At 48.3% G+C, this 13,249-nt stretch overlaps 1 protein-coding gene across 1 annotated transcript in view; it reads left to right on the top strand.

Moving 5' to 3' along the window:
* LOC311445983 (peroxidasin homolog) overlaps positions 1-13,249 on the top strand; it is a 37,624-nt gene that overhangs the window by 22,735 nt on the left and 1,640 nt on the right. The window contains exons 12-22 of the mRNA XM_084538603.1: positions 1,012-1,170; positions 2,540-2,652; positions 3,866-4,022; positions 5,488-5,596; positions 6,347-6,504; positions 7,609-9,112; positions 9,590-9,724; positions 10,348-10,556; positions 11,081-11,195; positions 11,568-11,661; positions 11,980-12,097. Coding sequence (XP_084394729.1) covers positions 1,012-1,170; positions 2,540-2,652; positions 3,866-4,022; positions 5,488-5,596; positions 6,347-6,504; positions 7,609-9,112; positions 9,590-9,724; positions 10,348-10,556; positions 11,081-11,195; positions 11,568-11,661; positions 11,980-12,075 — 2,849 coding nt within the window. The 3' untranslated portion in view covers positions 12,076-12,097. The remainder of the gene's footprint in view (positions 1-1,011; positions 1,171-2,539; positions 2,653-3,865; positions 4,023-5,487; positions 5,597-6,346; positions 6,505-7,608; positions 9,113-9,589; positions 9,725-10,347; positions 10,557-11,080; positions 11,196-11,567; positions 11,662-11,979; positions 12,098-13,249) is intronic.

Raw genomic sequence — 13,249 nt, forward strand, 5'->3', positions numbered from 1 at the left:
TTTAGCTCAGGAAAAACCTCTTTGGGCCAACAGGTGGTGGGGAACTTTTAAAATCTCTACTGATTGTTAGCACTGGCTGTGCTGAACTGATCCCATCTAACACGCTCTGGGACAGAAGCCAATAACGCTTGGCCCAGAGGCCCTCCAACTTTTCCTTATGCTTCACAAGCCATAATTAATGGTTTAGTGCTGCGGAGGATTCATGGCTATTGTATTCCAGCTTCCACAGCAATAGCCCTGACTCAGAGTTAAGGACCAGCTGAAATTCCCCTCCACCTTGTTCCCCATCTCCTGTAACCTGATTTCACTGCTGTGATCTCTCGGAGAGATGTAAAAGGTCACGGTGACAAGATGTAAAGTTAAGGTGACTTTTGTAACCATTTTTGCTACGTCACTCAACAGGGCAAAAATTAACCAAGCTTTGAAGTGCTTTTACAGGAGACATGCTAAGTCCAGGACAATAGGAGGAGAAGTACTGGAGCACAGCTCCCACAGAGCTCTCATTTGGAAGAAAGCAGAATATTAAAGAAAAAGTAACTGGATAGAGAAGTTTGGGCGAGGGTTAATAAAACATTTTCATTTTGAACTTTCCACCTTAAGTAGAGAAAATATAAATGATATAGTTTCCAACCTGGAGAAAATCAAAATACTGAATTAAAGGCAGTGTTAAATATTTCCATGTATTTGACTGAACAGACAGCTTGGATAGCTGAACGCAGATTTGCTTTCCATCAGGTGTTGGTAAATCTGCAGTATTCACTAAGAAAAGGCTTGAGGAAGGAAAGCACCATCTCCTTTGTGTTGCTTAGAGAAGACAACTCAGTCATCTTCCTGGGTGTGGGAAGAGCAGCATCTGCCCACTCCTCACTCAGCATACTGAAGCTGATATTTCAGGGTGCCTGATGCCATGTCGGGAAGGAAATGAAATTTTTACTTCTCACACAGATACCTGCAGTGATGGGGAGAGAAACCTCGCAGCCAATTAACAAATTGCTCTGCTCGTTCCGTCAGGTGGGCCGCTGCCAAATGACCGGAGGCACAGCATCCTCTCCACGGGGACCCTGCGGGTGATGAGGGTCGCGCTGCACGACGAAGGCCAGTACGAGTGCCATGCCATCAGTGCCATCGGGGTGAGGACCCTCCCCGTGCAGCTCTCCGTGACCCCCCGAGGTAAGCTGCCGGGAGCTGGAGGTTTTGAGAATTAACCTGGCAAACCTTAACTTGTTAAGTTAATGTTTTGGTAGATAACAGTTTCTGACAAGGCAGGGATTTGCCCTGATGCCTGTGGGATGGGAGTTTGCTTTTGCCAGGGAGCAGACGTCTAGCCATGAGAGCTTGATCTGTTGGTGGGAAACTTTAAAGAGGTTTCCCTCGTGCCAAGATTTGCAAATTGGAAGAAGCTGCTTCGCTTTTCCTTACTTGAAAGTTTGTCTAGTTGTCTAGAAAGAGTATAATCGTGGGAATGCAATCATCTGGGGTGGCCAGTGAATGGGAGAAGGGATCGTATCAGTTGCATAAAAACTAAGGCAGGAGTCTGTGAGCAGAGGTGACCTTTAACACCCATCAGATGAGCTTTGTTATTGGACCAGTTTGGGTGAAAAATGGGGACCTTTAATGTGTTAGGGAGTTTTTATTAAGAAAGTGACTTTTGGTAAAGGAAACAAGACTTTTGTTGGAGAATTTTAAAAAATTATATTAATTAAATTCTTAGTAATTCTTTTTCTTTCTTTTTTTTTTTTAATGTTGGCTTTCCTACAGAATAAATTGTGACATTCTTTTTTTTTTTTTTTTTTAAATTAAGTATTCTGCAAAACAAAACAACAACAAAAAACTGATTACTTCTCAGTAAGATTTAACTCAGGCTCCAGATACATTTATCTTAAACATTAGCTACAAGGCCACAGGTTCAACCTAAATTTAGGTATTCTAAAATCAAACCGTTGTGAAAACAAAAGTCACACAGGAATGCTTTCGTGTTTTCATTTTCTTTTTTATTCCCATATAAATAATCTTTCAAAACAAGCAACTGCCCTTGCTCTTTCACAAGCATGACAGAATTTTGGTAATGATAAACTGCATGGAAGGAAACTAGAAGCATGAAATTAGTAATGCTGCAAAGAAAGGATTCACAGAATATTTTAAGACCACCAAGATCGATATAATTCCTTAATCTGACCTAACACTTCCCAGACAACCTCACCCAATAATCCCTGAATCAATCCACAATCAGCATTTCTAGAGCATCTCTCCTAGAAAGTCCTTTAATAAAAGACTTTAAATGACAGAGAGCCTAATGCATTCCAATATAATTGCACCAAACAAAGACACATGGGAGTAGAAAGTAAAGTAATAGATGTAAATGATGGAGGACCTGGTGTAGGGACAGAGATTGTGCATCTTCTGACACTTTTTGAAGAGCCCTTGCAACAGCAAAAGGAGCCCAGCAACTCTGTGCTCTCAACAGTGAGAAGTTCTGCACACAGACTTGTTTTTCTTTGTGTTTATTGTGCTTGTAACTTTTTTTCCCTGTGTCTCACAGTGATCCCCGTGTTCCTTCATCCGCCCCAAGACGTGGTGGCAGAGACCGGCCAGGATGTCGCGATCACCTGTGCTGCCCAGGGGGACCCACGGCCCACCATAACCTGGGTCAAAGTAAGAGGCGACACCACTCATCACTTCCTCATGGCTCAGGAAGGCTCAGCAGCTCCCTAGTTAAACTGTCCCAGCTGAACTACTTAAATTGGTTTCAGCAATGCACAGGGAAGAAGCCACATTCACTATAAGGACCAACACTTCCACTGATTTGTGCTGTTAAATGGTTTCTTGGGCTCAAAGCCTCGCAGTGCACATGCCTGCTTTCTCTTGCTCTTCCTTCCAAACGAGTAACTTGAAGCCAGTGACCTTCCAGGATGTTAGAAACGCTTGATTGACTATTCCTGGAAATAAATGAAAACTGAATTTTTCCTAAGCAGTTTGTCCTTATTTCCAGGATTCCCAGTGGTGGGACTGGATGATGCTGGTTGGCCTCAGCTTTGGTGGGGCAAAGCCATGATCCCTCAGTCATGCTGCAGTCTGGCTGTTTTTTTTGAAGAATTCATTAGATGGAGCTCTTCAGACTTTTTCCTTCTGTGCCATATCACACCTGTGACCTTCACTTGGGACCTGCCCTGGCTGTGAGCACAGCCAGGCATGGAACAAGTCACAGGGGAAAAAGCGTCAGCCTCATTTACCCCACAGAGGTCTGGTGGGAGGTGACCTGCAGCTTGCCTTGGGCTCCAGCCAGCAGTGGAGCAGAAGGAAAGAGTCTGGGAGGGCAGCACAGTGAGTTTTAGATTGGGCCAGGGCAGCAGAAAGATACTAAGAAATAAAAGAATAAAGAAATAAAGCTGGAGCCACCTGTGCCACCAGGCAGGTTGAGAGGTGGGGTTGAGCGTGCTGCCTTCTGCAGCACTGCAATCAGTGATGCCGCCCAGAGCCAGCAAAAATTGCCATCTGCAGTTCAAAGCCAACAAAAATCCCTCAGTTTCAGGCTGCCCTTAAACTGCAGACATTTAGACTTAGCTATGTAGCTCAGAACTTCTGTGCCAGGCTGTCTGTGCGCAGTGCAGGGAAACTGCTGCGTGTGTGCCCTGCAGCGAGCGCCTGGGGGCAGCTCGGGGTGAGGGAGCTGAGCAAGGAGGTCCTTGCTGTGGCTCCAGGCAGGAGCAGCTGCCCTCGGACAGCTCTCTGGTTCCTCTGGAAGAGCAATGCTAACATCTGGTGGCCGCCTTCGCTCATCGCATTCATCTGCGGGGTTGCCGAAGGTTGGGCTGATGGAAGCTTTCCACCCACTGACACCTTTTTATGTATTTTGATGGTTCAACAGGAAGGGATTCAGATCACCGAGAGCGGCAAGTTCCACATCAGCCACGACGGGACCCTTTCCATTCAAGACCTGGGGGTGGCCGACCAGGGTAGATACGAGTGCATAGCGAGAAACCCCTTCGGCTTCACCTCCAGCACCATGCAGCTCACCATCACCGGTAGCGTATCTCCTGGTGGTCCTTTGGAGCCTCCTCTTGCTCTTGTGCAAGCAGAGGCTGTAGCATGATGACGGCTGCAATTTGAAGGGAAAACACTCTTATTTCCTTAGCTTCTTTGCACACAGGTCACCCACAGGCGTGCTCGAAGCCGTGCACCTCCTCGCTGCTGCCTCAGCTGAGCTGCAGTTGCTCAACGCAGAGCACAAGGTGTTGTCCTAAACCACCGGCTTTGTCTCATGCTGCAGTGAGCTGTCAGCGTGCCTGGAGTTCCTGCCTCTGCTGAGGGGGAGAAACTTATTAAAATGTGCCAGCACGCTCACAAGTCAGCGTCTGACCGTAACCTCGCACACCAGGGGATGGGGAGTGAGAACAACACTGTCACTGCAAATACGGGGGTTGAAACATTCCCCGCGTCCCTTAGGGATGGGAAATAAGTCTCGGGTTTTCAAGCAAGTGCTCTGTGCATTAGGGAAACTGTAATGAATAAAGAAGAGCAGCACTCCTCCGCTAGTCAAAGCAGAGGTCAAGTGCGGCCATTGTGCTTCTTAGAGGGTGAGGAAGAACCGGTAAGGGAAAAAAAAATAAAAGGCCGGCAATAAGGTTAAGAATTTAAGTGGAGACCTTTTCTCAAGCACACAGGAGTGACCATCATGAATACTGAGGAGCTTATTAGGTGAACTTAATAGCATTTTCTATACAGGGTCAGTATGCACGGAACTGAGATAATCGGAAATTTCTTTTCTTGCTTGAAATTATTCGGAAGATAATTTCTGTGATTTATTCTTGACTCCTACCTCATTTTCCAGCTGCCCATTGCATACACCAGTAGTCAAATGAGAACTGGTTTGCTTTCCTGTGAAAAAGGTGCTGGCTCAAAAAAAAAAACATTCTATAGTCATCTTTCAAGGATTTTTGTTTACTTCTGAAGGTATTCAAACAACAGCTTTCATTTTTGTTTTAAAATGATGTGGTTGATGTGCTAACACTAAATTTGAACTGAATTAGAAGTGTTCCACAAACAGAAAGTGAATGTAGAAGCAATGCTTTCAAATGAATTTCATGAATTTTAGAAGTTTCCTTTGTAGGAAGTAAATGCATTTGGGGAGGGTTAGCCCACTGTGATTTGTAAATTTTCTTTTTCCACTTTAAGCACCAACCAGAACTGGCATTTATTTGCAAAGCTGTACAGGAACAGATTCTGAATGTGTGTTCCACAGCCGCCACCTGGAAAAATCACCTTTTTCAGTCAGTTAATTTCTTCTTCAGAATATCTGTTAAAAAAAAAAAAAAAAAAAAAAAAAAAAAAAGATTCATGGTATTTAAATTGCAAATGCAAATGGAATTTGACCTGCAGTGGAGTTACTGTGGTGCCTATTCTCATACGCAGATTTTTTTTGAGCTTGGACAACAAATTAATATCAAAATAAATTTAGAATTTTGTATTTTCTCTTTGTGCTTCGGAAAGCCACAGATGTCGGTCGGAGCGGCGACACGTTTGTAGCCACCTCCATACGGGAAGCTATCAGCAGCGTGGACTATGCCATCAATTCAACACGTACTGAGCTGTTCAGCAAGTAAGTGCATGAAGGGCCAAGAAGTGAGGCGTGAAGCAGAAACGAGATAAGAGGCACTGAATGAAGCTTTCTGAAATCTCATTTTATTGTTGACAATCCGCAAATGAAAGCTACAGTGCTGTTTCAGGTATTGGAGTTTGAAGCTATACCGTGTAGATGTGAGGATGTGCTAGAAGGGATTTGGGGTCCTGGAAAAATCCGATATACTAATACCACTTCTTATGTCACGTATATCTGCTACATGCATTTTGTCAGCTGGAGTTGGCTCCAGAGACAGAGGGAAAAAAAAAAAGGAACATAGTCATATTATAAATGCAATTGACTTTGTGTAGGGAGAAATACTAATATAATCCTTCTTAGAATTTCCTTAATGAAAAAAGACTTCTGAGAGAATGACAATTCCTTCCTCTTCCATCCCAACATATGTTTTGTTGAAAAAATAAACACTTTGTATTAAGCCCAAAACCTTGGGGTTTCAGCTGTTAAAAAATAAATTACTATATAGCAGGAAAAAAAACCACAGAGATACTGAGGAAATTAAATATGTGCATTTTCATGGGGGGAAATATCTTTTATTTAATAATCTGTAATACTCAGGCAAACCACATTCATATGCACTAGTTTTGGGGGTCACGCACCAGACCAGGCTTAGAGCCTGATTCCTGCAGTCTCATTGCTCCAAATACTTTGGAGCAAATACAAAAATATTTATTTTAATGTTCCTGCATCTCTTCTAATTCCTTGGAACAGACGCCCCAAGACACCCAACGACTTGCTGGCTCTTTTCCGCTACCCCCGGGACCCCTACACCATTGAAACAGCCAGGGCAGGTGAGATCTTTGAAAGGACCTTGCAGCTGATTCAGGAACACGTGCAGCAAGGCTTAATTGTGGACGTGAATGTCACAGGTAGGAGAGATTTCATTTCCCTTCTGAACCATGTGATTAATTAACATTAATTAAATTAAAAGAACAATGTGTAGGTATCTAGAAAGTTTTAAAAGTACAATGTTCTACCAAGAGTATAGATTAATTATCATTGTATCAAGAAATGTGCTGTCTGGGTCCCAATTCTTTCTAACATCTAAAGGTTTTCATAACAGCTGAGGGGTTTTCCTGTGGTTGTTGTACCAACCTGGTCCCCGTGAAAGTGGTTCAGTTCCACATTTTGCTAAAAATCTCCCAGTTGGCTATGAAGACCCTAATTTTTACAAATATTTACCCGTCTACCTTCCTCAGCCCTAGAAAAAGGGGGTCAGGCATCTGAGTGACCTTGTGGATCTGAGTTTCAGCTCCTCAGCAGCACAGGCAGAAGTGATTCCTGCCCTCCAAGTGGCAACAAGAAAAATACCGAAAACTGGAGTATTTGGGTGCTGTAACGGAGGATGGAGTTTGCTAACTGCGTCTTCCTTTGTACCCATCAGACATTCCCATCCGCCTCATGTTTCCACCTCTACGTGTTAGTCAGCAGGCAGCAGGCACGTATGTTTGGGCCCGTAAATACTTTTACTTGCCTGGATCTGCTCCAGGCTGCGAGGAGCTGCGGGGCTGGTCCGGGCTCGTCGGACCGCCAGCCTTCCTCCTCGCTCCCCGCCAGCATCCACACGGCTCAGCATTATTCAGCACTTTTGCTCTGTGCAGTCGCCCACAGCTTCCCTGCTGCTCGTCACGTAGAATTGGGCTCATCAGGGATGCTCAAGGTTGCGGCAATAACCCAGAGAGATGGGAAATAAACCCAGAAGATCGTCCCAGCAGTTTGGTCTGCCAGCCACAACGCTTCTGGTTTCCATCTCTGCACGGTTTATACTAAATTATTTTCCCTTCTTATCTGTGGGTCTGATCTAATCCTGTGCATCCAGACTTTCTGTAAATTACACGGTGACACCACGCTGAGACATGGCCTCCCCGTGCCCATCCTGAGGATCCCAGCAGCAGGTTTCAGGCCAGGAGCCTTACGTGGGACAGCAGGACCCGGCTGTGGTCTGACGTGGTGCTCTTTGCTTTCCTTCCCAGGGTATCGTTACAATGACTTGGTGTCTCCTCACTACCTGAACATGATCGCGAACCTGTCGGGCTGCTCTGCTCACCGCCGTACCCCAAACTGCTCCGACATCTGCTTCCACAAGAAGTACAGGACCCACGACGGCTCTTGCAACAACCTCCAGCACCCGATGTGGGGCGCGTCCCTCACGGCCTTCCAGCGGCTCCTCAAACCTGCCTACCAGAACGGATTTAACCTCCCCCGGGGCTTTTCCTTATCAGAAGACGCCAGGGACCTGCCCCTTCCTTTACCCCGCCTCGTCTCCACCGCCATGGTCGGCACCGAGACCATCACCCCCGACGAGCAGTTCACCCACATGCTGATGCAGTGGGGCCAATTCCTGGACCACGACATGGACCAGACGGTGGCAGCCATCAGCATGTCCCGCTTCTCGGACGGGGCTCCCTGCAGCCAGGTGTGCAGCAACGACCCGCCGTGCTTCTCCGTCCTCATCCCCGCCAACGACCCCCGCGTGAGGAACGGGCGCTGCATGTTCTTCGTCCGCTCCAGCCCCGTGTGCGGCAGCGGGATGACCTCCCTGCTGATGAACTCCGTCTACGCCAGGGAGCAGATCAACCACTTGACCTCCTACATCGATGCCTCCAACGTCTACGGCAGCACCGAGCAGGAATCGAGGGAGCTGCGGGATCTCAGCAGCCAGAAAGGGTTGCTGAAGCAAGGGCAGGTCGTGCCCGGCTCGGGGAAACCTCTCCTTCCCTTTGCTGTGGGGCCACCCACCGAGTGCATGAGGGATGAGAACGAGAGCCCCGTGCCGTGCTTCCTGGCAGGAGACCACCGTGCCAACGAGCAGCTGGGCCTCACGGCCATGCACACCCTGTGGTTCAGGGAGCACAACCGCATCGCCGCCGAGCTCTCGGCCCTCAATCCCCACTGGGATGGAGATCTCCTCTATCACGAGGCGCGGAAGATCGTGGGTGCCCAGATGCAGCATATCACCTACGCCCACTGGCTGCCGAAGATCCTCGGGGAAGCTGGGATGAAGATGCTGGGTGAGTACAAAGGCTACGACCCCAACGTCAACGCAGGGATTCTCAACGCCTTTGCCACCGCTGCCTTCCGCTTCGGGCACACTTTGATCAACCCCATCCTGTACCGGCTGAACGAAACCTTCCAGCCCATCCGCCAAGGCCACGTCCCCCTGCACAAGGCCTTCTTCTCCCCTTTCAGGATCACGCAGGAGGGTGGGATCGACCCCCTCCTCCGCGGGCTCTTTGGGGTTCCTGGGAAGATGCGGGTCCCCTCCGAACTCCTCAACATGGAGCTGACAGAGAAGCTCTTCTCCATGGCCCACTCCGTCTCACTGGACTTGGCCGCTATCAACATCCAGCGAGGACGAGACCACGGCATCCCACCGTACAACGACTTCAGGGTCTTCTGCAACCTCTCGTCTGCGCAGGAATTCGAGGACCTCAGAAATGAGATAAAGAACTTGGAGATCAGGGAAAAGCTCAGAAGGTACTGCAGCCGGGTCTCGGGAGCATCAGAATCGCTGCAAATCAGTCGGTGAAAAGAGTCTGCTCTTGCCAGAGCACCCCTTAAATAACCTCCCGGATATTACTGCCCACAGATATTAGGATAAGTTAATAGCTGTGGTTTAAGAACAGGGTAAGATAAATCAGGTCTCTCCGAGTGATCAGGCTGGTTCTGAGTGAGTTGTCATCAGGCACTGGTGTGGTATAGTTTGGGAGCAGATTGAGCCTTAGAGCTGTTTTCCAGTGAGACTAAACTGCCTCCTATCTGCACTGGCTACCATTAGCTTACTCTTTCCAGGACAGATCTTTATCCCATTTTATTTTAGATAAGACCATTAGAAATATTGTCCAGCTGAGTTCCTGGCATATGAATTCCTATGGTGGGATCAGATTTATTTTGTCTCCATTCTTTGATAGTCTTTAAATTATTTTTTTTAAATATATATCTTTTATCCCTCAGTTTATATGGAACTACCAAAAACATTGACCTGTTTCCAGCACTGATGGTGGAGGATCTTGTCCCTGGTACCAGAGTTGGACCAACGCTGATGTGCTTGTTAACAACACAGTTCAGCAGGCTGAGGCATGGAGACAGGTACAGTCATCAGAGTCAGCCTAAAGTCTTTGATGTTCTGTTTGAGGAGGTTTTTCCCCTTTGAGGAGCAAGGAGATAACAGAACGTGTCATTTTTGACTGTGGCTTGTCTTTGATACTAGGCAGGATTTCCTCTGCCCGGTATTTGAGGGAGGACTTGCCATAGTTACTGTCAATGTGTCCTTTCATGATTTAACAATTCCCTGTCCACTTCAGGACACCGGACACCACTGTGGATGTGTCCATTGTCTCCTCAAAATGCTGAAAATATCCATAGGAGCAAATTTCCCATTTGCTCCTTGTGCAAGTGAGAGCCTTCTTGGCCTGATGATGCACTTAGGGCAGGAGCATTGCAAACCCACCCATGCATCTCCCAGCCTGCTGCAGCAGAGCTCCTTGAAGCTTGGGATTCCCCTGCAAGGGGCCGTGAGGTGGTGGCACTCAGATCTGCCAGTAGCTCATGGTGTCCATGGCTTCACAGTTGTCTGACAATCAAATAAAAGCCCATTTCAGCAGTCTCAGTGCAGCCATGCAGATGTAGAGGAGCTCTTCTCCCTCTCCCAGCCTCACTCCCTGTCCTCCTCTTCTACTCCTGACTCACGCTGCGATTACCGCCCACTGCAGGTTTTGGTATGAGAATCCTGGAGTCTTCACGCCGGCACAGCTGACTCAGATCAGGCAGGCGTCCCTTGCTCGTGTCATCTGTGACAACAGTGATCACATTCAGCAGCTGCAGAGGGACGTTTTCCGGGTGGCATCGTACCCCCAGGGCATGGTCGGCTGCGAGGAGATCCCCGCGGTGGACCTGCGCTTCTGGCAGGACTGCTGCGAAGGTGGGAAGGAGGCTGATGGCCCTGGGGGGCATCACCCAGCGCCATCCCTTTGTATAAAATGCCAGGAGCTGGTTTCATGGTGCACCGTGAGAACCAAATGTCAGGCAAGGAGAATATCTGTGATGGATGTGGCCAAGGGTCCTCCGAGTTCAGTGCTTCTGTCTCTGGCAGCAGCCGATGGGTCGTGCTTAGGGGTTAGACTGAAACAGGATGTAGGCATGGTGATCTCCACCACGTATAACCAAACAAACACATTTGGGATGTGTAAAGCTCCTCCGTTAAAGCGCACATCCTGCCGTGGTCTCTCTGGACTATGTTCTGGCACAGATGTCCTCCCGAGACACGGGAATCCCCGCGCGGTTCACGCCCTGTTATGCACCTTTGCTGTCTCCTCCACTCTGCTGTAAGAGAGGCACCAAGGGTGGGTGGGGAAGGCGAGCAGCACTGACTTGTTCACACATCACTTCAGGATGAATGGTTCGTTAAAGACGGGTGCTCATCTGGGCTTTCCCTTCCTTCCCAAGACTGCCAGACACGTGGGCAATTCAGGGCGCTCTCCCAGCGCTTCCGAAGCAAGAGGTCTCCTGGATTCAGCTACCCAGAAGAAAACCCTGCCAAGCTCAAGCCTGCCTTCCCCAGGTGCAGTATTGCCACTTCTTTTGTTTCTGTTCTGAAGCATAAGAGAAGTTTTTAATAACTCATTCCATTCATGCCTTTAACATTGGCATTCTGCACTGAGGCCTGGAGAGTTTCAGTAAGTCACTGCTGAGCTTGATCAAAATCCTCCACCACTTTAGCACAGAGCATGACTCTGCTGTTTAAATATCTGGGCACATCAGGGACACTGTAAGTGGCTGTTTAACTGACCTCCCTTGGCAGGCAAAGCGGGTAGCTGGGCTCTTCTGCACCCCATTTGTGATTTGGAGGCTGGTGTTGGAGAAGGCAGAACGATTCTGCAATCCGGGAAGACAGCATTTCCGTGATCCCTTTTGTTTTTATCCCTCTCCCCAGAAATGAGGTGCCTTCTCTGAGCCCTTCTTCCAGAAAGAATCTCGAGTCCCTTGTGGGTGAACTGGAGAAGACAGTTGCTTCCCTACGGAAACAGGTAAAACTGTGCTTCAGTATTTGTCTTTTGTGGCATCTGGAGCAGGATTTAGCTATCTACAGCCTCTGTGCCCTCCAGAGCCATGAGCAAGCATCTGACCCAAGGGAGCTAACAGGTTCAGAGGAGGTAGAGCTTGGAGAGGAGAGGGAGTCGAGCTCTGTGAGCTCAGACCCCTACAACTGCAGGGTAAAATGCAGGTTTAAAGCTTGGTGAGATTGACTTGAGCTGCCACTTTTTTCTTTAATTGGAACAAGTTACAGATGGTCTGTGTAATAGTGCAGACTTCTCTTAGAGCTGCTGGTTTTTCATCCCCACCAGGTGAATGTCCTAGAGAGCCAGCTGAGGTGGCACCACAGGAACTCCAGTGCATACGGACAGGGGAAGAAGACTGGAGACAAATGGAGAAAAAGATGACAGTGCTGCCTCTTTGTACAAGGTAAGTGTGTTTGTTCTGGGCTGGGGTCCTCCAGGGGGATGTGGTGGGACACCCGAGCAGTCTTCACCTACAGAAGAGACTGCAGAAAGGGATGGAGCAATCCAGTGGTGAATGGGACAAGAGGTAATGTGCTTAAATGCAGCAGGTTAGACACCATTTCTAACAGCAATGATTAGTGACTCACTGCAATGGGTTGTCTGGGGACCTTGTGGCATATCCATTCCTGGAGGTCTTTTAAGAACTGGTTTGGCAAAGATGGGGAAAGACATAAGTATAGGATGGACGAGGTGGACTGGGTGAGGTGTCTGAGGTCTGTTCTCTGGGACTCCGGGTCGATTTCTTCTAGCAACACCACAACCCCAAATCCACCAGAGCCTCCCTTTGCGGGGAGAGCTATCAGAAAGCCTAGCGCTGGAGTAGGTGGACTGGTTCCTCCTCAGGGGAACGAGGACACCTGGGCAGATGGAGCAATCCACTATTTGCGTACATATTGACAGAGATTTCCTCCTGAGTCACTCTCAGCCCCAGCCAAGGGGGCAGGAGTGCTGGAAGCACCGCTCAGCGCGGGGACTGCTGCCGCTGCTCAGCTGTGGTCTGCAAGACCTCTGGTTCCCTGTGCCCAGGGTCACGGTGAGCACAGGCTGAGATCCTTTACCACTTCCCATAGAGATCCCTGCAGCTGTGGAAGAGAGGGTAAACAATTTGCTGGCACCTGCCAGTCTGGAGGAGGCATTTAATAGTTTTTTACATGTTGCAAATGATCACTCCAGGGACGAGAGCGGAGGAGTTATGCAGAAGCACTGCTTTGCCAGGCAGTCTGTGCGAGGAGGAGCATCCTCTGGAAGTCACATTACAGGAGAGGGCAAGCAAAGGCTGTTCTGTGCTGATAATCTCAGTGGAAAACAGAAGGAGAAGCCTGTAGGCTGGCCATGCCATTTCCAGCCTGGTTTGGTATGTGGATTCTTACAGATTTACTGGCCCAACGTTGATCCCCGTTAGAAATTTGACAGCCATGGGTTGCAGCGTTACCCATGTAAATTGGCTTTTCCTTGACATCGTTTGTAGATCCCTGAGGAGCACTGTAGGGTCTGCAGGGTCCCTGGAAAGTGCTTGTGTGGTTTTCAAGGATTATTGCTGGTTTTGTACTGCAAT

This window comes from Aythya ferina (genome assembly GCF_964211825.1).
Source record: "Aythya ferina genome assembly, chromosome: 16".
In the NCBI taxonomy this organism is placed as follows: Eukaryota; Metazoa; Chordata; class Aves; order Anseriformes; family Anatidae; genus Aythya; species Aythya ferina.